Source organism: Fringilla coelebs, assembly GCF_963513975.1.
Source record: "Fringilla coelebs genome assembly, chromosome: 2".
Lineage (NCBI taxonomy): Eukaryota > Metazoa > Chordata > Aves > Passeriformes > Fringillidae > Fringilla > Fringilla coelebs.
In genome coordinates, this window is record NC_140029.1 from 116,366,701 (window position 1) to 116,390,903 (window position 24,203).

The window sequence follows — 24,203 nt, forward strand, 5'->3', positions numbered from 1 at the left end:
TCTTTTTAATAACGGGGTCTAAAACCTTGCCTGAACAGCAGCTGAACATTGGGTCCTGACTCCTAAAAAGGTCTGAAACTGGGTTTGTTTCCTCAGCAGGTGAGTGTGTCAGGCCAGCAGTGCAGGCAGTGGAATCACCATATGCCACGTGGGCCAGGGCAGGCTGGCCAGCACCAAGAGCTGCATGCTCCCAGTTCCCATGTGAAACCACTGGGATGGAAAGGTCCTTGGCACTGCTGAGCAGCCAGGCAATGCAGGCTGGATGTCAAGATTTCAATGTGACATTTTAGCCTTATCTCTGAATCTGGAGTTGCCAGGGAAATGATGTCTGGTTGTAACCCGTTTGTTTTTACACCTGTGCTGTAAACCCTCCTCGGAGGTCACTGGCTGCCTCTGGGTGTTGGTGTTCCGTGGGAGCCCCACGGTTGCAGCAGGGTTTCCTGGGGATTTTGGGGAACTCTGGCCATGTTTTCACGCCTGTGTTGCTCTGGCAGGGCACTCCCTGTGCAGCGACCCCGACAGCTCAGCCGAGGCGGCCCCGGAGGAGGCGGAAGCGCAGGACCTGGAATCGTCCGACGAGGCTGAGAAGATGAGCAAGGTGAGGAGCTTCAATTTCCACCTTTCCTGGGAAAATGCTGCCTTTACTGGGAAGGTGTCTGTGGATGATCCCAGATGGGATCTGTGAAGGTGTTTCTGGATGATCCTGGATGGAGCAAACCACGGCTTTGGTGGTGGCACGTCACCTCTTCACAAGATCCAGAGATCCGGGCCCTTTTCCCAGGCTGGGCTCACATCTCCAGTACCTGTGATAATGCTCCCCGCAGTTTGTAAATGGGCTGGTTTATCACCTCCCTCCCCAGAGCAGCTCCACTAAACCACGTGGATTATTAGGATTTCTTATTCTTTCTTGATTGCTAGGCTTAGGACAAATGTAAATTAAATATGTTTCCGTACAGCAGTAGCGTCGCTCACAGGCAGGTGTCTAACTGCAAACTAATCACGGCCAATCCACCTCAAACTGAAGGAAAACTGCACTTACAGCTAAGAGCTTGTGCAAATAGCTTGCTAATTGCCGTCGATTTTCCACAGCGGTCGGTGGTGACAGTAGGTGATGATCGGTGGCTTCCGAGGCACAATCCAGCAGATTATCTTGATTGCTGTGAGGTATTTGTGATATAGGTGATGCTGAGAGCTTCCAGCTGCTTTCCTCCACAGTTAATGGTGTCATGAGAATTGGGTCTCAGTCTGTTGGTGTTTCCCCTCCGTGCCTGTTTTCTCTCTGTTTAACCGAGCTGTGTTGCAGTGGGCTCTGGGCTGGTCCCTTGCTGCTCCACTGCAGAGAAAGGAAGGAAAAGACCTTGGCCTCTTGTTTCCTGATCCCTTCTGGCGCTCCAGCCTGGGCTTGGGTCCTTGACAGCCACACAGTGGAAGGGAAGCATGAAATGATCGCAGGGAAGGGGAATACACTTGGTTTCTAGGTTTTATTGAGGAACTTCTTCTTGTAAGTACACATAATTTCTTCAGTCAGGGGCCATGCTTGTTGGTACTTTGGGATTTTCAATTGTAAATTTCTTCTCTAGTAAGCGGAGATGTTTGTTGATACTTTGGGATTTTTACCTGTAAATTCCTTCCCCAGTGAGTGGAAGTCTTTGTTGAAATTTTGCAATTTTTAACTGTAAATTTCTTCTTTAGTGAGTAGAGATGTTTGTTGACAGCTTGGGAGTTTTACCTGTTAGTTTCTTCTCTAGTAAGTGGAGATGTTTGTTGATACTTTGGGATTTTTAACTGTAACTTCTTCTCCAGTAAGTGGGAAGTCTTCGTTTGAAACTTTGTGATTTTTAACTGTAAATTTCTTCTCCTGTAAGTGGAGATGTTTGTTAATAATTTAGGATTTTTAACTGTAAATTTCTTCTTTAGTAAATGGAGATGTTTGTTGATACTTGGGATTTCTACCTGTAAATTTATTCTCCAGTAATTGGCATTGTTTCTTAATAATTTAGGAATTTTCACTGTAAATTTCTTCTTTAGCCAGTGGAGATGTTTCTTGATAGTTAGGGAGTTTCAGCTGTGAACTTCTTTAGTAATTGGAGATGTTTGTTGATGCTTTGGAATTTTTAAATGTAAGTTTTTTCTCCAGTAAGTAGAAGTGTTAGTTGATAGTTTGTGATTTTGAACTGTAAATTTCTTCTTTAGCCAGTGGAAGTGTTTGTTGATAGTTTGTTATTTTGAACTGTAAATTTCTTTAGCCAGTGGAGATGTTTGTTGATAGTTTGTGATTTTGAACTGTAAATTTCTTCTTTAGCCAGTGGAGATGTTTGTTGATAGTTTGTGATTTTGAACTGTAAATTTCTTCTTTAGCCAGTGGAGATGTTTGTTGATACTTTGTGATTTTTAACTGTAAATTTTCTCTTTAGTCAGTGGAAGTGTTTGTTGATAGTTTGTGATTTTTAACTGTAAATTTCTCCATTCAGTGGAGGTGTTTGTTGGTATTTGGGGATTTCTGAGTGTAAATACGTGGGATTTTCATATGCTCCGAGCAGAGTGCGTTCTGTCAGAGGAGTCTGTGGCAGAGCAGCGAGCACAGCCCGTGGCTGCTGGGGAGTCAGTGCTCTCCATGGGTTTTCCAGGGCTTCTGTCCCGAGCTGTGCCCCAGCCTGGGGGGTTTTGCTCCTTGTCTCCTGGGTGCTCAGAGCTGGAATTGGCTGCACAAGGCGTGAGGATTACCCGATTAGCTCTGCAGCTCAGCAGATTGAGTCAAAGTGAGAAATGGCTGTTAGCAGCTTTAATGCTTAATATTCCCTCCTGGAGGAGTAGCTCCCAACTCTAAGGAGCCCTGGTTTCCAGCGGGAGGAGCTCCTGCCTGTCTGGCTATAAAATGTTGACATCACCGAGTGTTTCCTTTGGGAGTACAGAAATATGTCTCTGTATTTGTGGGGGGTGGAGGGGAGTGAGGAATTTTTTTTTTTTTCTGTTTCAAACTGCTTGGAATGTTCTCCCACAAATGAAGGACACAAGTACCCATGGAATATGTCTAACATCCTGAGTTTGGCAATCTCAGGGATGCTGCTGTCCCTGCTCTGTACTCAGTGCCTTCCTTGCTGACTGTAGAAACAGTCCTTGCAATGCCTATAGAAAATTCCAGTGCATGGTAGGGGGGAAGAACAAAAGCTCAGCTGAGGGTTTTCCTAATCCCTTGGCTTTTCCGTGTGCCTGGGAAGCTGCTGTGCATGGGAAGGAAGGATTCTTGCAGTGTGTGTTTTCCCATGGGAAGTCACAGACACGAGGAGGAAAACAAAGGTGCTGTCCTGTCCATGCACTCCCACACCTTTCCATGCTGCTGGGATTATGGCACAGCAGATTAAGGTGGTGTCCTCAGGGCTGTTTCACGGGGGTTAGTTATTTCTGTACATGGCAAGGGGAAGGCTCTGCCCTCGTGCCACCTTCCCCTTTATCCCATCCTGCTCCCAGCCGTGCATGGTGGAGCTCAGGAAAGACTTCCCTTATTTTTCTGCCCCTTTTGGTTACAGCGGGGCAGGAGCATCCCGTGCATTCACTGCTGGTCAGCAGGGGAATGTTCCCATTGTAGCAGCAGCAGAGCTCCCCAGCTAAACACAGAGCTCCCCTCCTTCCAGCGCAGAGGCAGTGCTAGGAGCTGGGGATCCCCAGCAGCCTCTGTCTTGTGCCAGTCCTGGGGCAGGGCTCCATCCCTGCCCAGGGAGCCCTGCAGACAGGGACACCTTCCCCAGGAAGCTCCCTGGCTCTGCAGGCGGCACAGAGATCCTGAGGCACATGAATGATTGATGGGAAGAGGAGAGGAGCGAGGTGCTCACAGCCGCCTTCGTCTGCTCTCGTGGCACAGGCTTTGTGTGAAGGTAAGTGGGGGGAAATCTCACCAAGAGCTGGGCCTGGGCCCTTGTTCCTTTGCCAGGCAGGTGCCAGAGGGCTGTGTGACACAGGAGGCACTGGAATGTGTCCTTCCTCCTCCTCCTCCTCCGGGTGCCTCTGTGCCTTCCCCCAGCCCAGCATGTGTGCACGTGGGTGTGTGTTTCCTTACGAGTGGTGCTTTGGCTTCTTAATCTGCAAAAGCCTCCGAGCTGTGGTGGTGCTGGAGGATTTGGAGGTGCAGCAGGAGCCCTGAGGACTCCTCCCTTTTCTGAGAAGCTTGCCTTCTGTATATCCTAAAGGCCTGATAATGCAGAGCTTCCTTCTCCATGGCTGTTGTCAAAGTAATGATTCCATTATAGAGAATAAGGGAAGATGAGGTGTCTGTTCTGGTAAAATACTGGAAACCCTTCTCCAAGGTGGGCTGAGGTGTCAGCGGTGTGGGATAGCTGCTGCTCTCTGCACTCACTCCCTATCTAGTTTCACCTCTTATCTCTTGGGGTGACATCTATGTGAAGGGTGGCAAGCAGGGCGCTTTCCAGGTGCAGCCCTTTGCCTTAAGCCGTGCAGCTGGCCCTGGCCTGAGGTTTTCTACAACTGGTTTTTGCTCTGGCATGGACTTCTGCCTTTCCTTTCTGTCCCTGTTTCACGTAAGAGCCAAGGGGATGAGAGAGATGGGAGGAAGAAGAGTGGGGGAAAGGAAAGCCTGCTCGCTGCCACCTTTTCAGGCTTGTTTTCACCTAGCACCAAATTTCAGGCTGTTTATGAAACAGGGAGGGCATGCCCCTCTGCCAGCCTCTCTTCAACAGAGCATCAGAAGCATTTCACACCAGAGTAATTTCTTCAGTGATTTTCTTCACTTGCTCCTGTGGTGACCTGATTATTTTGGCCTTTTCAATATTGAGGTTCCAAGGGGACACCCAGAAAACTGAGTATATGAGTTCCTGATGTTGCAGGGTGCCAGTACTGAATCTCAAAATCAGTCTTTGTGTCCTTTTTTTTCCTGTCGTGGTCCTTTGAATTTAACTGGGGCTGTGTTGTAAGAAGTGTCACCGGTTAAAATTGCTGCAGGACCCTGGTTTCTCCCTGTTTCTAATTGCAGACCTGTGCCTGAGGCAGTCAAGGCCAATTACCGGGCAGCAGTGCTGCTTGGGGAGTGTGGTCGATGGGCTCTGTGTGTGCACGCCCGTGCCACTCGGAGGGATTTTTTCCAAGAAAAGTAGGTCGGCTGCTCTCTGCAGCATTACTCGAGACCAGCGTAAGTCTCCAAACCTTCAGCGTGTTGCGGTAGACGTGAAGGGATTAAAAGGGGGATTTGCGGGGTCTCTTTCCCAGCGGCACAACCGGCTCTTTTAAGTTCCTTTCATTCGGTGCCGTGTCCCTTGCGCTGCTCGGTATTCCCGAGCCGTGCCGCCGGCAGCCAGCGGGCTGTGCTGAGCCACAGGCAGCGCTATTCGCGATACTCCCGACGGACATTCCCCGGCTGTCCCCGCTCCGCCGCATTCCAGCCGCTCTGCCGGAGCTGCCTCCCCAGCAGCGCCCGGCTCTGGCCTCGCCCGCCTCGGGACGCGGTGAGAGGATGGCACGGGAGGAGAGCCTGGGGAGGTGGCACCCACCCGGGTGCCGGGGAGGAGGCGGGCGCTGCCCTGCCCCGCTCACACGCTGGGGGAGCAGCCCGGGGGGAGCGGGAGAGCATCTTGGGGTTCCTGGGTGGAGCAGGTTGGGGAGCCTGGGAGGGGCGGGAGCAGCTCGGGGAGCCTGGGTGGAGCAGGAGCAGCCCGGGAGGAGCGGGAGAGCCCCGGGGATGTGCGGCCCCGGGAGCGCGGTGCCCGCTCGGTGACAGCCCCGCGGCGATGTCGGCGCTCCGGAGGGGGAACCGAAGGGCGCGGAGCGAGAGCGCCGGCAGGGACGGGGACTCGCTGCTCCGAATGCTGTACCTGGTGAGCGGGATGGGCTCGGGAGCGGCGCTCAGGGGATTGTCATGCGGTTCATTGTGCCCTGCAGAGGCTCTGCTTGCCGTGCCGCGGCGCTGGCCGTGCTGATGGAAGGAAGGATGCGGTTTGATGCGCTTTGTCTGGGCGGGCAGTGCTGCTCGGAGTGTGCACCAGAGGTGCGCTTCCTGATGCCCGGGCACCTGGATGTCTCTGCATGGCAAACACAGGAGGAAATGGCTTTCAGCGCTACCGAAGCTCCCCGCTGCGGGCGGCAGCCCCGTGGTTGTGATCCCCTCCATGGGAAGGATGTGAGCTTGGCTCCTCTGCTGAGCCCCTTCCCGAGGAGGGGCTAATGTTTGTGAACTCCACTTTCCAGTTGTGGCAGCCCTCAGTCTCATTTTCAGCTTTTTGAAGGGATTGCCTACGGGATTGTGCCTGAAGTGTGATGCCGTAATTCTCCATGAGAAATCCTGGTTTAGAGCTGTCATTGTCACTGCTGGCAGAGCTGGTGCAGGGAGATAAAAGGATCTGTTTCTCTTCCAGACCTTCCCTACTTAGCCACTTTATCTGGGAAAATGGGGACAGAGAGGTTTTTGTGAAATCTGCTTGAGAGTTTTCACCAAAATAGCTGTGCCCTGAAGCCCCCGTGTGCAGTGTGTGCTTGCTTTGAGTCTGGAAATGGATTTTTTAAAGGGAATACCAGGTAGACAGGATTGTGCTTGGAGATGAAGCACAGCAGTTGTTGTAGGTGGAGTCGTGCATTTCCGTTTTAGGAGAGAAACCACAATATTTTTATTGATATGGGCTGATAAGGTAACCAAGTTTGCTTGTCAATATGATGGTGGTTTAAGAAGGCTTGATGGCGAGGCTCACTTGGTTGTTTACTGCAGCCTCCCATTTAGGGATGAGGGTCAGAAAGGACTCTGTGAGTTGCTGAATTCTGAGGGGTCTAGGTGCAGCTGGATCTGCTCTAGTGCCAGACTTGGTCAGTGGTTTGTGTCTGAAGGATTATATATGTACAGCCAACGCTTTACATCCCTTGGCTAAGAATAAATACAAAGTCCAGCAAGTCCTGATCGCTTCCCAGGGCTCTGTGGTGGCCAGGAACCCCAGCCTTGAGGAGACACCTCGGGAGACCTTCCCACTCAGGTGTGCTGACACACCACAGCTGTTTGCTCAGTGGACAAGCACAAGAACAAGGTTGTGGGGGTGACTCTGTCTGGCAGTGTAGGGTGTGTGGTGTGTGGGCAGTTCCCCAGAGATGTGGGGCAGGGCAGTGCTGGCCCTGGCTGCAGCCCTCGAGCGGTTTATTGAGCGTGCACAAGTGGAGATAAGGCTTTGGGAAGTCCTCCACACTTCCTTCCTGCCATATGGGTGTAACTGCTCCTGCTGGGGCACACCACATGCCTCTGTGAGTTATTTCAACTTCAGTGCTGAGCTGGTGTTTCACACCCCGAGCAGATTTTCACTCTTTCTGGGTCACCCATCTTTCCCTGCAGGAGCCTGCACAGGATGGGAGGATCTGCAGAGTGGCAGGCAGGAACTGCTTAAAACACTTGGTTTATTTTGGGGTTAGATTCCAGATTGTGCTTTATGAATTAGAACTGGATTTGTTTGTGCATTTGGGTGTTAAAGCAAAACACCACTGGACACGTCTGCCTCAAGTGGTGCTAGCAAAGCCAAGCATTGCTGAGCAAAACCCTGCCTGTGCTGGGTCTCCGCAGGCTCAGATTATCACGTCTGAGCTGTCAGCTCTCTGCGCCTTCCAGCAGAGCAGGGGGCTTGGGAAGGTGTTTTAACCTGTGCTGGAGCCAGGCTTGCACCCACTGCCCTCAGTGGATTTGGGGCTGTTGGGATCAAGGTCACACCTGCTGAAATCTGAGGCAGATCTAATCCAAAAGTTTAGGTGGGCTTTATACTTGAAAGCACATTAAGTGTAGGTAGAACCTTGCTGAGAAATAACAGGAATTATTGGATAATTAAGATTAATAAATCTCAAATCTCAGTGACACGTGCCAGGAGCAGAGGGAGTTGGAGATGGACTGGTCCAACTCACTGCTTCCTCCTGCCTTCAACTTGCAATGTTTTTCCTTTCTTCCACATCTGAGTTAAACCTCAGAAACTGAAGGTGAACATTTTCCCTGGAATGAAGTGTGTCCAAAGGCATTTATGCATAGGCAGCCAGTTACAGTGAGTTCCTGGCTTACAAGAGTGTCCTGAAGAAAATGATCCATTGTGTAATGAGCATCTTTGCTCCTGCGCTGTGCAGAGGGAGCTCAGGGGAGCGTCTGCAGCCCCAAGAGACCTCTAAGGAAAGGGGGTGGAAATCTTTCCTTGTCCTAACATGGATTGTAGGTGCATGGAGAGGAAATAGCTCTGTGTGAGCAGCCTGCATGGCTTAAAAACCATGGAGATCACAACTGCCAGTGGGTGGGAGTGAAGTGATGTCCCAGGGGCAGAGCTTTGTCTTCAAACTACAAGGTGAGGATGCGCTTCATTTTCTCTCTCTCTCTTCTCTTTTAGTTGGTTTTTTTTTCTCCTCTGCTCTCTTCTCTGGTTGAACAGGCTGATGTTGGGTCAGTTGTTCCACAGAATTACAGAATTACCCATACTGGAGAAGACCTCTGAGACCATGGAGTCCAAGCTGTGCCCCATCCCCACCTTGTCACTCAGCCCAGAGCTCTGAGTGCCATCTCCGGGAATTCCCTGGGAGCCCCTGCCAGTGCCTGGCCACCCTTTCCATGGGGAAATTCCTGAACTGGGGGGCTGTAGAGGCAGAGCTGGGAAGTCACTGAGCCTGGATTGAGGTCCTCTGGCAGGATGATCAGCTGTGGTCCCTGGAGCAGCCCTTTTCCCTGCAGGTCTCTGGGAGGGATGGAGGCAGCCCACGGCTGCCTTGGCAGTCCTGGAAGCCTGGGGCTGTCGTCACTGACACCAGAGACTATTCCTGCTCCAAACTCTTCAGTGTAATGAAAGATGGGAGGAAATGATCTAACACGAGGGGGTGAAGTGAGGATAACTGGCTTTTTATATAGGCAGCTGATTAAATATTAAAGGAAGCAGGGAGAAGGAGCAGCTCTGGGAAATGGCACTTACGGGGAAGAAGTTCACCCTGCCAGGCACATTTCCAGACACAGCCTAGGGACACAGCTGCTGGCCCAAAGAGCTTCTGCTTGGAGCCTGGAGGGGATTTAGCTGGGAGGCTCTGCTTCCCCACGGCCCAGCCGGAGTGGTTTCTGCCTCTGTGTCAGCAGAACTGTTCCCAGCACTGCTGCAGCCCCGGCTGGGGAACTGCCAGGGGCTGGGGTGTGAGTTCTGTCTGCACAGGCATTTTTGGTTCCCAATTCTTGGGCTTCTCTGTGAGTTTGTCAATGTTAAGTGCTGGACGAGCCTGTTTTAATTAAAATTCACGTGTGTCTGAGACAAGGAATGGAGTTGAGCAGCACTTCAATTAATTTGAGTTCTGCAATTCCTTTTTTTTTTTCCTTTATCCTCAGTCACAGAGAGATGGGATAGACAGTTGTGGTGCCTGTTGAGAAGTCCCCAAGCTGCAACTGTTCAGCTGCACACCCTCCTCAGCCCCTTTGTTCCTCTGGCTCTTACTTCCAATATTACCACTGCTCTTTCCTCTCCCTTCTCTCCAAAGAGCACAGAGCAGGTCGCAGCTTTCTGTCGCAGTCTGCATGAAATGAACCCCTCTGACTGCAGTGCTCCCCCCCAGGACTGTGCAGGGCCCCAGCTGAGCACCATGAGGCAGCTCACAGACGCAGACAAGCTCAGGAAGGTCATCTGTGAGCTCCTGGAGACCGAGCGCACCTACGTCAAGGTGAGGGCTTCAGCCTCAGCTTCCCCCAGAGCTCTGCTGCTTTCTGGCTCTGCTTCGCGTCTGGAGCTCTTGCTGAACTTGCATTCAGTTCTATGAGATAAATGTATTTTATATAGAATATATATAGTGCCTAAAATATCACTGAAACCACGGAGATAAGGCATTTCCTAATGGTTCGGCTGTTGGGCTTAGCTGGTGTGCGGTTACTGCTCGCTGAGGTCTGGTTCTGGTTTTGTAACTAGAAATGTGTGAATGTTTCCTTTTCCTGTCTTAAATGGGCTGGAATCCAGCTATTTTGTGTTGTGTGTAAAAAGGGAAAATCCTCAGATCAGGTGAGCATCATTTGCCACCTCAGGAAATACCCAGAGGCAGTCTGAGGGACCAATGTGGGAATCTTTCTCTGAATTTTTAGGATTTAAATTGTCTGATGGAGAGATACCTGAAGCCTCTACAGAAAGAAACCTTCCTCACACCAGATGAGGTATGTTGACCCTTGTTTGTCTGAAATTAATTTCACTGAATTCCATTTCTGTCAAATAATGGATCGAGTGGAGCATCAAGGTGCTGCTCAGTAATGTCTGCAGCTTGTTTTTTCCTGACATCACATTGTTTTACAATTGGACTGAGAATTGCTGCAGTTCTAGAAAACACAATTTAGCCTCAAAGTGATGTTTTCAGCATTCTGTTTTTTTTCTCCTTTTATTAGCTGGATGTTCTCTTTGGGAATCTGACTGAAATGGTAGCATTCCAGGTGGAGTTCTTAAAAACTCTGGAAGATGGAGTAAGGCTGGTTCCAGACCTGGAAAAGCTTGAAAAGGTTGAGCAATTTAAGGTAATTAATTGTTTACTTTTATATATCAAAACCACATTATTTGCATTATCTCATTGTTTAAATTTTGAGGAAACCTTTAACACTCTCCATCTACTTTTTCTGACTGTTGTCACTGTTCATGTAAAAACCTGCATCTTCTTCCATTTAAGATCAATTTTCAACTGATGCTGGTACTGCTGAAAAGTGATTCTGCTGCAATTGTAGTTTATGCTGCATTTAGCCATATAGAGCACTAGCAACCATGTGCTTTTTGGTTCTATTCTTGCCCTTCTGCCAGATTTCTTGCCTTCAGCTGTCAGGATATGCTAGAAATGGAAAGTTACATAAAATCTTTGCCCTGACAAGTCTCATGTTCAGAAGCCCTCTGGGGCTACAGATCAGAACAATACATGGAATTTTGTATTTCCACTTTCAGTCCATGGTGGCAAATACTTCTACCTTTCAGCAGGTGTGCATCTTCACAGCTAGAAATGGAAACTGCAGCTCTGCAAACTGCATTTCAAACCCAGGGAGATGTGGAGGCAGATTGCATTTTGTGTCTAATGCAGTGGTACTGGTGGTGGAGGCATGGCAAGGAGATAATAGAATGTTTTTCCTTTGGGGAGTTCCACTCTGGCTCTCAGCACCACTTACCTTGGTAAAGGACAGAATGAATTAATGAATAATATGAATAATAATAGTAATGATGATGATGATGATGGTTCCTCAGGCCCCTGTGTGCTCTGAGCTGTAAGAGAGGAGTGCCAGTGTAGGGTCCTTCCAGAGAAAGCTCCATCTCCTGAGTGCTGCTGCTTCCAGCTCTTCCCACAAAGCTGCACCGAGCTCACTTTCAGTTCTGCCCCTGGGCCCTGTGTGAAAGCAGCTGGGTGTGAAGGAGATGTGGGGTTCTGTGCTTTCAGTTCTGCAGTTTGCTTCCCCTGACTGTCCCCAGGCTGCCCACGTGTGCTCTCAGCCCCTCACCAGGTGCTGTCTGGTTCCCAAGAGGTTTTGGGATTGTGTTTGACCCTGAGCACCAGGTCATTTCCAGGCAGGTGAACCCCTTGGTGTGTTTGTGAGGGATGAGGGTTGCCTGCAGCTCCTCAGTGCCCTGATCCAGTGCAGGCTCAGACACATCAGTCCTCTCTGTGGGCTCTGGCCATTGCAGAGGGCAGTGAGGCTTTTAGATGCAGCTCTGGAGTTAACTCCCAGTGCAGCCAGGGCTGCCTCCAGGCTGGGGCTTGGCTGATGGTGCTGACTACAGAGGCTGAATCCACACACCAGGGCTGGGCCTGTTTCCTGGTGGATGAATCATGGACTCACAGAATGGTTTGGGTGGAAGGAACCTGCAAGATCCCTTCCACTGTCCCAGGCTGTTCCAAGCCCTGTCCAACCTGGCCTTAGGCACTTCAGGGATCCAGGGGCAGCCACAGCTGCTCTGGGCACCCTGTGCCCGGGCCTGCCCACCCTCACAGGGAACAATTCCTTCCCAATATCCCATCTAAACCTTCTCTTCTTTTAGTTTGAAACCACTGCCCCTTGTCCTGTCACTCCAGCCCCTTGTAAAGAGTCTCTCTCCATCTTCCTTGCTGGCTCCCTTCAGGCACTGGAAGGCCACAGTGAGGTCATTCCAAAACTTCTCACAATCCCAGTTCTCTCAGCCTTTCCTCCCAGCAGAACTGCTCCATCCCCCCTGCTCCATCATCCTGGTGCCTCCCCTGGGCTCACTCCAGCAGTGATGTCTTGGTGTGCAAACACATTAAAGCTGCATTCTCCTGTCCTCCAAAAGCTGAATGGAAGCTTCAGATGACCTGGCTGAAGGCAAAGTAACCAAATGCCTTTTTACTAATGCTTTGCTTTTCCCTTTTAATCCCAGAAAGTGTTGTTCTCCCTGGGTGGATCCTTCCTGTACTACGCTGACAGGTTCAAGCTGTACAGTGCCTTCTGTGCCAGCCACACAAAAGTCCCCAAAGTCCTGGTGAAAGGTAAGAGCCCCTTTCAGAGCTGCTGTGGGAAATGGATTAGTAGAGAATCTCAAAGCCTGACAGAAGGCTCACATAGTATGTATCTGAAATGGATGGAAGTTTTGAGATAAGAAATGCTGACTTAGAAATGCCATGGAATAGGACAGACATTGCTGAGCGAGAAACAGAGCTAGAAACGAGTTTTAAAGGATGACTTTGTAAATAAGACTGGATACTTTAGAGAAATAGAACTATGAAAGATGCACTGTAGTAGGAACCATGAGGAGTAATTTTAGATAATTTGTTTTAAGGAATTTCCAGCATGGTGTGACAAGAAGCTGACAGGCCAAGAAACACTTATAGGGTACTGTAATTAGGGAATAATTAGCTTTTGATTGTGATGGTGTGAATTATAACATCTGTATTGTCTCACCCTTCACATGAGACTGAACATGGAATCAAAGTTCTTAAAAGGCATCTCAGTTGCTTTATTTCTGGGTTAGAAAAGGGCATAATCCAGCAAGCTGTCACAGCCACATGCTGGTGGTGGTCGTCACTGCCCCCCAAACCTCTGAGGGCAGGAATGGGGGAGCACCAGCAGAGGATCAGACTGAGAGAATGTTTTATGGAAGCTGGCAAAACATTTTAGCCCTCTCTCCTTCCTCTTGCCTTCATTCCAATTTGCCTGAGAAGTTTCCATGGCAGAATTCCTGGCAGAGCTTGGCGTGCTGGGTTGGAGATGAAAGCCCTGTGGTCTGGCTCCTGGGCCAGCTTGTCTCACAGGGGTGTTTTCCCCTGTGGAAGTGTAAATCTCATGGAGCTACCAGTGCTTTGTGCAGTTCCATTTTGGCCAAGACATTAAACAAAAAATGGCTCCAGTTGTAGCAGTGATGCCAATGAGGGAGGATCTCTGGTTTTTCAAACAACAGCTGCATGTCTGACAGTCAAAAATTTTGAGGATTTTTGTTTCTTGGTTAGTTTGGGCTTTGTGTTTTTTCTGTGCACTTTTCCTTTTTTCATTTCTGCTTGTAACCTTTTATTCCCTGTGCTGCAAAGAACACTTGGCAGCTCTGTGGAATACATAAATAAATGATATGTTGCTAGTCACATCCATGTTTTCTTTTGGCAGTATTTTATAGGACCCTAATGTTAAAACTGTAGGCTAGGTAGATCTGGTTCTTTTGCTTTTCTTTTCCATTGCTGACTGTATTTATAAATGAGAAAGTGTTGTGCTTGAATTATGGCATAAACAGAACTTAAAATTCTATTCCAGAGGTAAATTTCTTCAACAGCCTGGGAGTGTATTTCAGGTGTCACTTGGTGTCCTCAGCTGAGGTGCATGTGGCTTTTGCATTTGAAACTCAAGTTGCTTTATGGAAATCAGGTGACTGCCTGCAAAAAACTCCCAACCCCAGCAGGGGACATGACTCCAATAAAAGCAATTGTGTGGAATTGCTCTTGCACTGAATAATTTGTATGTCTATAAATACCACCTCCTCCTTCCTTCCCTCCTTATGCTCCAGTGGAGGGAGCAGCAGAGAAACTGGCAATTTTATAAATTCATAGCAGTCAGGTGGAAAAGATGATGGCAGTCAGGTGTCCAGTCTGCCTGTGGTCCCAAATTCTGGTGCATTAGCCTCAGTTTCTGCTCCTGCCTCTCACCAGCTCCCGCTGCTTGTTGTGACTCAGTGCTGCATTTTAAGGTTTAATGAGGTAACAAGAGCCAGACTCGCCAATATTGTGGGTGCACCGTGGCTTAGAAGCAGGCACTTCTCACAAGTGTCCAATTTGACTTTGCTTAAAGGGAGCAGATGATTAAAACATCTAAAATAGCTGCCAGGCCAGCAGTACTTACTGCTCCTCCTGAGAGGGAGCTCCAGGCTCTGCTCCCTGTGACCAGGACCCTAGGGAAAGGCTGGAGCTGTGCTAAGGGAGGTTCAGGCTGGATTTTAGGGAAAGGCTCTTCCCTCAGAGGTGCTGGGCACTGCCCAGGCTCCCCAGGGCATGGGCACAGCCCCACAGAGCTCCAGGAGCCTTTGGAGAGCTCTGCAGGGATACTCAGGGCAGGATTGTTGAGGGTCTGTGCAGGAACAGGGGTGGGACTGGATAGTCCTCCTGGGGCTCTTTCAGCTCAAGAGATTCTATCATGGATAGTGCAAATAAAAATTGCCCTGCTGGAGGTGGATGCTTGCTGTGAAATCCTAAATAGCACATCCGGGGAGAGTGTCAGTGACTCAAATCCTGGAGGGCGTAAATCTAATTCTGCAGGCCCAATAAATCTGCACTTCCTTGCAAAATGTCTCCAGATAAACCAATTTAAACCTGGAAAAGTTGCTTTCTCAGGGCACAGTCATGAATTTTCATTGATCCAATGCTTCCTTTGAATCTGGCAGCCAAGACAGACACTGCTTTCAAGGCGTTCCTGGATGCCCAGAACCCACGCCGGCAGCACTCCTCCACCCTGGAGTCTTACCTCATCAAACCCATCCAGAGGATACTCAAATACCCCCTCCTGCTCAAGGAGCTCTTTGCTCTCACTGATGTGGACAGTGAAGAACATTATCACCTTGATGGTAAGGACTTAACCCCACCTTTGTGTGGCTCACCTCTGCTCTTGAACCTCCTCCCCTCCCATCCTCTCAGGGGGTTAAAACTGCCTTTTGCTCATCCCCTGTCTCTCTTCCAGTGGCCATCAAAACAATGAACAAAGTTGCCAGCCACATTAATGAAATGCAGAAAATCCATGAAGAATATGGGGCAGTGTTTGACCAACTCATAGCGGAGCAAACAGGGGAGAAAAAAGAGGTAACAATCAGAGTTGGAGTGGAAAGGGTTATTTTGGTGCCTGTTAAACTGGACCCAGTATTTACCTCTCCTGCTGTGCCACTGAAGTAAATCCTGGTGCAAACAGATAAATCCCAGCTCAGTTGAAGACCTGAACTGAACTGAATTCAGACTTCACTGAGGGGAGGGTGAGGGATGCAATAACATCCCCCTGAACTGGGGCTGGCCCTCAGTTTGTCACTCTGGGCACCCTAAGGACAAAGCTCTGGTTGCTGCACCTGCCAGCAGTCGGGAACTCCTTTCTTAGTGTGTTCCCAGCAATGTGGTGTCCCCAGAGGAGCCTTTGGGCAAGGTCAAGAGCCACAGCAACTGTGGGGAGGGGCTGCTTTGGCCACTGCACCTGATGCAGTCTCTAAACGTCACCCCAAACAGAATATGCGCTTAAATATGCCAACAAAATACAAAGAAACTGATAGAGAGAAAAATGGACAAAGGAGAGGAAAAGGCAAAAAAAAGTCTGGTTTTGACCCTGACTTCTAAGAGCTGGACTCTTGAGTTTAACTGACCCTGATTTATGCTCATTAATTAAGTGTTTGCCTGCATCTGTTTGCAGTCAGCTGATGAAATACTCCAGGAGTTTGCTGGGGGCAGTTTTGTGCAGGTCTAGACTTGATGCAAGTTTCCTCGAGCTGCAAACTGCCATCAGATTCCTTGAGCTGATTAAAACCCTTGCCTTTGTGCATGTGTTGGCAGGTGGCCGACCTTTCCATGGGGGACTTGCTCTTGCATAACACAGTGATATGGCTGAACCCTCCTGCTTCCCTGGGCAAGTGGAAGAAGGAACCTGAGCTGGCAGCATTCGGTTTGTATCCCAGGACTTGCATTTCACATGCCTTAAAGAGTGGCAGCTGTGCCTCAGCAGATGTTTAAAGTGTCTGAGCACTGCCTTCCCCAGGGCTGCCTGGAATTTAAACCTGGGCTTGTCTCTTGGCTGCAGCGCTCACTTCTGCTCTCTGGTCGTTTTCCTGGCTCAGCCAAAGGGCTTGTGTGCTCGGGAATAGAGGAGACCCATCCCAAGCCTTATGGATGCTCTTGAGGAGAGGCTGTGGGAGCTGGGCCTGGTACCTCTTAGCAAAGAAGGGCTGAGAGGGGATCCTTCAATCCACAAAAATACCCCATCAATGCACAGATACCCCATCAATGCACACAGATACCCCATCAACCCACACAAACATCCCCAAGGCTGTCAGAGGATGGTGCCACACTCTGCTCAGTGGTGCCAGTGACAGGATGAGGAGCAGTGGCCATGAACTGAAACACAACGAGTTCCACCTCAGCCTGAGGAAGAACTTCTGTCCACGGAGGGGGCAGAGCCCTGGAACAGCTGCCCAGGGAGGGCCTGCAGGCTCCATCTCTGGGGACATCCCAAAATTTCTGTGTCACCTGTTCCGGGTGACCCTGCCTTGGTGGGGGGGGGTGGACTGGGTGATCTCCAGAGGTCCCTTCCAACCCCAGCTGTCCTGGAATCCTGGGATTCTGTGACTCCATAACTTTTGTCTCTAACTTTCTCCTCCAGTGTTCAAAACTGCCGTGGTCCTTGTGTACAAGGATGGTTCCAAACAGAAGAAGAAACTGGTAAGTGTGCAGGGACTGTTTGGGTGATGCCGTGGGCATTTCTGGGGCTGTGATGGAGTTTTGCTTCCCACAAAGCCATGGAGCTGGAATGTGCTCTGGCACGCGTGGTCCCTGGTGTCTGAGGAGCTGGGTGGGCACAGCAAGCATTCCTTTATCCCTTGTTGCCATGCTTGCCACATCCATTCCCTGCTGTGGGATTGTCCTGGCTGAAGATGTCGCTGTGTGTCTCTTGGCTTAGGTTCTTTGGTCAGTGTGAGGGAGTGTGTGAGAGCTAATTAATGTCTGTCACCTCACACAGTGCCCTGGGTCTTGTGTGCCACCAGTGCTGGCTGCTCTCAGCTCCATCAGGAGTGGCTCAGGGATCCCACTGGAGTTTGGGATTCCAAGTTGAAGCTGAGCTTAGCAGTGCTACCATGGGGCACAGTCTCTAGTGGTATAGGGAAACTGGTGATCCCTACTCATGGCATAAAGCAGAGAGAGGGGCTGGAGGCACCTGCATGGGGAAAGGCAGCTGGCACAGGGGGACTTCAGAGGGAAAAGCAAAACTCTGATGTTTGCCGAGTGTGTGTGCACCCAGGGCTGGGCTGGGTGACTCTGGAGGGCGTTGCTGAGAGCTGAGGGGCCTTAGGGCTGCTTTAGTCCAGTCTCCACAAGGTGCCCGCAGAGAGGCCCCCGAGGGAGGTGTGGGGTGGGAAAAGCAGGATTGCAGCAGGTCTGTAGCTGGGAGCCCTCAGCACAGAGCGCAGGACCGTCTGCCTGCCCCAGGGCGTCTGCTTTCCTGACGGTGTTCGAAATTCTTCCAGGGAGGATCCCACAGAGCCTCCATTTATGAAGACTGGGATCCGTTCCGGTTCCGCCACATGATCCCTTTGGAAGCGCTGCAGGTGCGGGCCCTGGCCAGCGCAGGTAATGCTCCTGGAGTTACAGACCTGCGATCTGCCAGGCTTGCAGTCTGTGTGCCTGGGCACCCTCGCCGGGCATGCAGGAAATGCCCTGCCCTTACACGTGAAGGTAGACACAAAGCTCTGCTTGCTTCCCCTTTAGATGCAGAGACCAATTCTGTGTGCGAGATTGTCCATGTCAAATCTGAGTCTGAGGGCAGGCCAGAAAGGACATTTCACCTCTGCTGTAGGTAAGTGGGACTCCCTGTTTTCTGTTCTCCTTCACAGCTGCATCTCTGCATCCCTGCCTGCCTGTGCCTTTCCTTTCGAGGCAATCTGGGAACTGTTAAACTGGATCTGGTATTTACCTCTCCTGCTGTGCCACTGAAGTAAATCCTGGTGCAAACAGATAAATCCCAGCTCAGTTGAAGACCTGAATTGAATTGAATTCAGACTTCACTGAGGGGAAGGTGAAGGGGTAGGATAGCATCCCCCTGAACTGGGGCTGGCCCTCAGTTTGTCACTCTGGGCACCCTAAGGACAAAGGTCTGGTTGCTGCACCTGCCAGCAGTTGGGAACTCCTTTCTTAGTTAGAGTGGGGAGAGGGCATTCAAACCGAACTTCTGGAAGGTAGAATTTTGTACAGCCTCTGGAAATAACTTGATCAGCTTTGCAGCTTTATGGGAAAAGCCTTATTGCCACATGTGGGTGGCACTGCAGGGAAAGGAAACCTCGAGAGTGCTGAAAGGCTGAATGTTTTATTAATGACCTGGGTGTTGGTTTCCTTGGATGCCCACTGCAGTGACCATGAAAATACTGAGTTCAGTGGGGTATTCTCTGGGGAAGCACCTGCCAGGCGATCTGCACTGTCTTAAATCACAGAAGTGGCCATTATTTACCTCATTTACAGGCAGCTTTTAGCAGTTCCCAAGGGGTAACTCTGCCTTTTGTATTCCCACCTCTTTTTCAGCTCTCCAGAGCACAGGAAGGACTTTCTGAAGGCAGTGCACTCCATCCTGCGGGACAAACACAGAAGACAGCTCCTTAAAACCGAAAGTTTGCCCTCCTCCCAGCAATATGTTCCTTTTGGTGGAAAAAGATTGTGTGCTCTAAAAGGTGCAAGGCCAGCCATGAACAGGGCAGGTACTGTAGGGCTACAGACTTTCAAGATCCCAGTAACCCCGGCAGCGTTGTAGGACACACGACAGTGTCTGACACTTGTATATTAGGATTAGCATTCTCTCCTGTGTGTGTAAAAACTGCTGGTTTCCCATGCTTCACTTCCTTGAGAGCCTTAAATTGCCTCTATTTACCCTGCTTTGCACTGGAGGCTCAGCTTCAGAGCAGTGCTCCCGGCCTGGAAGGGAGGTGGGATTCCTGGCAGTACCCATTGGCTGTGCACTTTACTCCCAGCTGCGGTTCAGCTGAACAGAGCAGAAGCTGTGTGATCCTTAAAAGCATGTACAGAATTTTGAGCTAAGCCGAGCACTTTTGAACTAAAATGCATGAGGAAAAACAGCTCCCCTGAGCTTGGTTTGAGGGGCAGCTGTGGGTGTCCTCCACCTGAGCCTTTCCAGCTCAACTGCTAAAGGGGACATCCTCCTCCTTCCCACATTTGGAGAAGTTAGCACTTGGTACTCTTATTTTTGTTGTGGCCTGTCCTAAGCCATGGATTTTCCTTTGCAGTTGACTTCAGGGAAAAGCAGGTTTTCATTTTCAGAAGTCTAGATGCTGGAGGGAAGAAACATTTGCTTCCAACCCCAAAGTACACGGCACGGCTGTGTGTTTTGTTCTGGTCTGCTGTTTATTTCTTGTTCTGCTCAGTAGATCCAGCACTGTAGAGAGCCAGGCTTTCTGTTCCTCCTCTGACCAGGGCAGGCCAGACCAGCACCAGCTGAGCCCAGCTTCTCACTCGGGGTGCTGCTGGAGACGCCAGACCTCCTTTCAGATTGGCTCCGTGGGGCATTTGTGTGATGAATTCTGCAGGGATTAAAATCCCACCTTGGAGTCCAGACCTCTCCCTACAGATAAAATTTGCAGCTGCTGAGCCATTGTAATTAATGCACCTCGTGAGGCTCAGGGATGTTAAAATGTGACCTGAACCCCAAGGCAGAGCTGGATAAATTCATCCTGCAGTGCTGAGGTGCTGTTCAGTGCAGGGGAACAAACTCCAACCTCAGAGCTCTGTGTGTGCCCCTGAAGCACCGCGGTGCCTGCAGGATTTGCCTCTGCTGGGGAAGATGTTCTGACACAGAGGATGGGAAATTGCTAATTGGGCCAGTTGCTGAGTAGATGCTGAGGAAAGAACTTCTGATAGCTCTTCTGGGTTGGGGGATTGGTTTTGTCCTTGCCCAGTAGCGAGGAAGTGAGGAAGGGAGCAGCAGAGCCTGGACAAGGAACATAATTCCTTGTAAATAACGCAGCATCTTCAGCGCTGAGCTAGCCCCTGGGAAAGCTGTAGGAAAGCTGCTCTGAGCCCAGATGTCCCTCTGCAAGGTGTGAAGCTGTTGGATTTTGTGGTGTGCTGGCAGCAGGGGCTGCGAGTGAGAAGCTGAGCTGGGCAGATGCCCTTGGTGCTGGCTGGCTGCCTGGCGCTCAGGAGGAGCAGCCGTGAGGCCGTGATCTGTGGCACGGTGGATCCAGAGGCTGTGATCTGTGACACGGTGGATCCAGAGGGGCCGTGACCTGTGGCACGGTGGATTCAGAGGCCGGGATCTGTGGCACGGTGGATCCAGAGGCCGGGATCTGTGACATGGTGGATGTGAGCAGCAGGACCTCCTCGTGCAGCCGCAAAGGCCTCATGCTGAGGAGCTGAGGAGCCGTGGCTGCGGGGAGATGGGAGCGACGGGCCCTGCCCGCCCCAGGCAGGACTTAGCTTTAGCGCAGAGTTGTGCCGCGTGTAAAACACCTGTGGGGTTTTATCTTTGTGTGTGCAGTGTCAGCCCCCAGCAAGTCTCTGGGGCGGAGGAGGCGGCGGCTGGCCCGAAACAGGTTTACCATTGACTCGGAGGCCGTCCACGGCAGCAGCCCCGAGAAAGAGCCCGCGCAGGGAGGGGACACTGACCGCTGGGTCGAGGAGCAGTTCGACCTGGCGCAGTACGAGGAGCAGGAGGACATCAAGGAGACCGACATCCTGAGCGACGACGACGACTTCTGCGAGGCGGCGCGCGGGGCGCAGCGCGAGCTGCGGGAGCGGCTGCAGGCCGCGTCGCTGGCGGGCGGCCGGCGGCCCGAGCGGCCCTGCCCGCCCGGGGAGGCGCACGCCGCCAGGATGGCCCAGCTGAGGAAGCAGGCGGCCCTGCCCGCCATCAACGGCGCCGCCGAGGGCCACGGCGAGGAGGTGATCTGGGTGCGGCGGGAGGACTTTGTGCCCGGCAGGAAGCTCAACACCGAGCTCTGAGGCGGCCCCGAGCCCTCCGTCCCCGCCGGGACCCCGCGCGCCGTCGCGGCAGCTCAGCCGGTCCCGAGCCGCACCGTCGGACGCTCAAAATCCGGGAACGAAACGAGCTCGAGGTCCTGTCTTGCGTTAACCAAGGGCTTTCACACTACTTTATTTATTCTAAAACAATCAGGGGCTGAAATTGAGTACGGGGAGAAGGTAATCACTGGAAAACCAATGACTCTGGGTGTCTTAACCTCTGTGCAGCCAATGGGCTCCGGCAGGAGCGCGAGGACAGAGGGGTCGGTGAAAGCCGTCGGCCGTAGGCTCATCTCCTTCACGAGGAAACTGCCTTTTTAACCTGTACAGTCGCAGTATTCTGACTCCCTTTCCCTCTCTAAATGTAAGAGATTATTCATGTATTTTAGGAACGTGTGAGGAAAGGTTTGGGATCTATGTCGTGTTCAGTCCTCTTGGTCTGTGGCCGGTCTAATTTAATGTCGATGTTGGAAGCTCTAGTTTTACATACTCTTGTAAAGATGCCAAACTCTCTCGAAAGAGATCCAAATTTAACACTTGAAGAGATATTTTTTTGTATTTTACCTGAGATGCAGGGGCACAAAGGGGTAAGAGATTTAGGGTAGCTCCACGTCTAGGATACGAGGCTAGCTTTTTGCAGAGGGTTAGGAACGGTGGTTTTATATTAAAATATGAACTGGAAACTCTTATTTAGGTATAACTTTCTTCAGGAAAAGGTTTATTGTATATGTTTGAGACTGGAGTTTAGTTAGTTAATAAAAAGAATAATAAATAAAATGGCATGACTGAATTGCAGTGGAGCAAAGGCATCTGTGGTGTGCCCTTGCTGGAGCCGCAGATCCCTTTGCCCCACTCTCTGTGGCAGAGTTTGGGCTTAGGGGAATTCATGGCCAAAAAACTGACCTCGCCCACTCTCGTACCGTGGGTGAAACTAGTGTATTTTAATTCCTTTATAAAAGCTTTTCCACTGCAATAGAGGATGAAAAAAGTTCTACACAGGTAAACTTCTTTAACATTTTAAATCCTTTATTTAAACATATAAAACAGGGTAAAATGTGACTAAAATCTCGTGGTTTTTAAGTAGACTTCCAAATACGAAACACAAAATAGCACTTTTTTTTTTTTTTTTAGGATTTATATAGCTTTGCCCATTGCAGTCTCACCTATAGGAAAAAAAAAAAGGAAGATTATATGAAATTTTGTTTCGTTTTGTTGGTATCTACTGGTGTTTGACACATCACTGGGTACTTTGAGAACCTGAAATTTTATAATAGCCTTAGGATTATATTTTATAAAATCCACTCTGACTATATTTTAAAACATAACAAGAATTATCCCCTCCCCTGGAAACATCCATCACTGTCCGTGTGTCCCAGCCGGCATCCTTCCCTCTCCCCCTCCCTCCCCTGGTTTCTGGTGCACTATACTTGACTTATGGAAGCTTTCTCTAGTAACTTTTTGCAATCTCCTGGTTTCTTTTCGTAAGAGCTTTAGAAGAGTTTCTACCCCCTTTGTATGATCACATGGTTGTTTTTGTACCATCACCTGTCGGTGTCCCACGTGCTGGAGGGTTTGGCTGTCCTGGGCTGCTCCCAGAGGATGCAGCCAGCACTCACATACTGGAAGGCTGGTACTGGGAAGGTACCGTGGCTCTTGTACATAATGTCATGACATGTCTATGTCAAAGGTTCTTATATATTTCTTTTATAAGCTGAAAGAAGGTCTATTTTTATGTTTTTAGTTCTATGAATGGAACGTTGTAAATGCCTGTCGGAAATAAAATACTGGAGGAAAAAAACCCAAAAATAACGGCAGAGGGTGGTGTGTGGAGCCTGTCACAGGAGGGCTGGGAGGTGGGAAGGGTGATGGCAGGGAGGAGGTCCTGCATTCCCAGCTGCTGCAGCTCAGGAAGGAGCCCTCAGGTAAGGCTCTGCTCGTGTTTTGGTGAGGGGGCAATTCCCATTTCCCTTATGGCATCCATAACCAGCCATCCCTGCTGCTCTTCCAGGCTGGTCACAAGGAACCTTAAAGTGAGGGTTTCAAAAATGAGATAAAAAAGAGCAAATTCCGGAAGAATTCCAGTTGGATTGGAGAAAGCTCCCCAGTCTCTCTGTGGCCAGTTCCTTGGCCAGTCCCTCTCCCTTTGGGGTGCTGTGTTTGGCCCAAACCCGGGGAGCATGCTGGGGGTTGGTGTTGGCACAGCAGTGGGAGAGCATGGGCACCCCACAGATGGAGCTGGGGTGGCACTGGGGGGATGACAGAAATGACACGGGGGAAATGGCATTAAAATGGGGTGGGGTGTGTGCAGCACTTCCACAGCATGCCTTGCAGCAATGCAGTGTTTGCTGCTTCAGCAGGATTATTTTGGGCTTGTGAGGCTGCCAGGCTAATCCCAACTCCTCAGGAAGTCGGGGAGATGGTGAGAAGAAGACAGTGAGGGTCTCGAGAAGAAACCAGCGCACGAGTGGTGACAGGTGACACGGGTATGCCAGCTCCACAGCTGGGATGCTTTGGCTTTAAAGCTCTGTGCTGCCACCAGCCAGAAACAGAGGAGCACAGAGGGGAAATCCTCCTGCAGTTCCCTGTGCAGTTTGGAGAGGTGAGCAGCAATCCCTCGTTTTTGTGCCAGGCCAGACTCAGGTGTGGCAGAGAGCTGTGCCAGATGCCCAGCTGGCAGGGTCAGTTAACTGATGGCCCCTCTGCCATCACACCTTGGTCCAAAAGCCAAGTGGTCTGCCTCTGGGGAAAACACTGTTTGAAACAAAACACCCAACTCCAGGAAACGATTAGCAATAGCACGCTGAAAAATAAAGAGGGCTTGAAATTCATTAACGTTGCAGGGAACAGATCAAAGGCAGAAACTGGGATCCATAAAGCTGCAGAGAGGTGTGAATAGAATATTAAATGTGTTCTAGGCTGCCCACGGATGGAGGGCAGGCTCTGAATCAACCTGGGTGCTCAGAGTGTGACATTTTGCCCGTGGCCTCAGTGCTGGGGAAGTGGAGGGAACCCCAGAGAGGGACACAGGCTGTTCTGGATCAGCTGTGCTCAGGGCCCAGGTGCCTCTGGCA

General features: G+C 50.5%; 1 protein-coding gene across 1 annotated transcript in view; it reads left to right on the forward strand.

The window, feature by feature from the left end:
- The window catches only part of TIAM1 (TIAM Rac1 associated GEF 1), a gene marked incomplete at both ends in the record, with an annotated part of 69,631 nt that extends 48,517 nt beyond the window's left edge, over positions 1 to 21,114 (forward strand). Inside the window, 13 exons of the mRNA XM_084226056.1 lie at positions 495 to 598; positions 9,463 to 9,642; positions 10,055 to 10,123; positions 10,349 to 10,474; positions 12,327 to 12,435; positions 14,808 to 14,987; positions 15,101 to 15,219; positions 15,952 to 16,060; positions 16,775 to 16,833; positions 17,637 to 17,739; positions 17,878 to 17,965; positions 18,685 to 18,857; positions 20,651 to 21,114. Coding sequence (XP_084082182.1) covers positions 495 to 598; positions 9,463 to 9,642; positions 10,055 to 10,123; positions 10,349 to 10,474; positions 12,327 to 12,435; positions 14,808 to 14,987; positions 15,101 to 15,219; positions 15,952 to 16,060; positions 16,775 to 16,833; positions 17,637 to 17,739; positions 17,878 to 17,965; positions 18,685 to 18,857; positions 20,651 to 21,114 — 1,883 coding nt within the window. The remainder of the gene's footprint in view (positions 1 to 494; positions 599 to 9,462; positions 9,643 to 10,054; positions 10,124 to 10,348; positions 10,475 to 12,326; positions 12,436 to 14,807; positions 14,988 to 15,100; positions 15,220 to 15,951; positions 16,061 to 16,774; positions 16,834 to 17,636; positions 17,740 to 17,877; positions 17,966 to 18,684; positions 18,858 to 20,650) is intronic.
- Between the last annotated feature and the right edge of the window lie 3,089 nt (positions 21,115 to 24,203).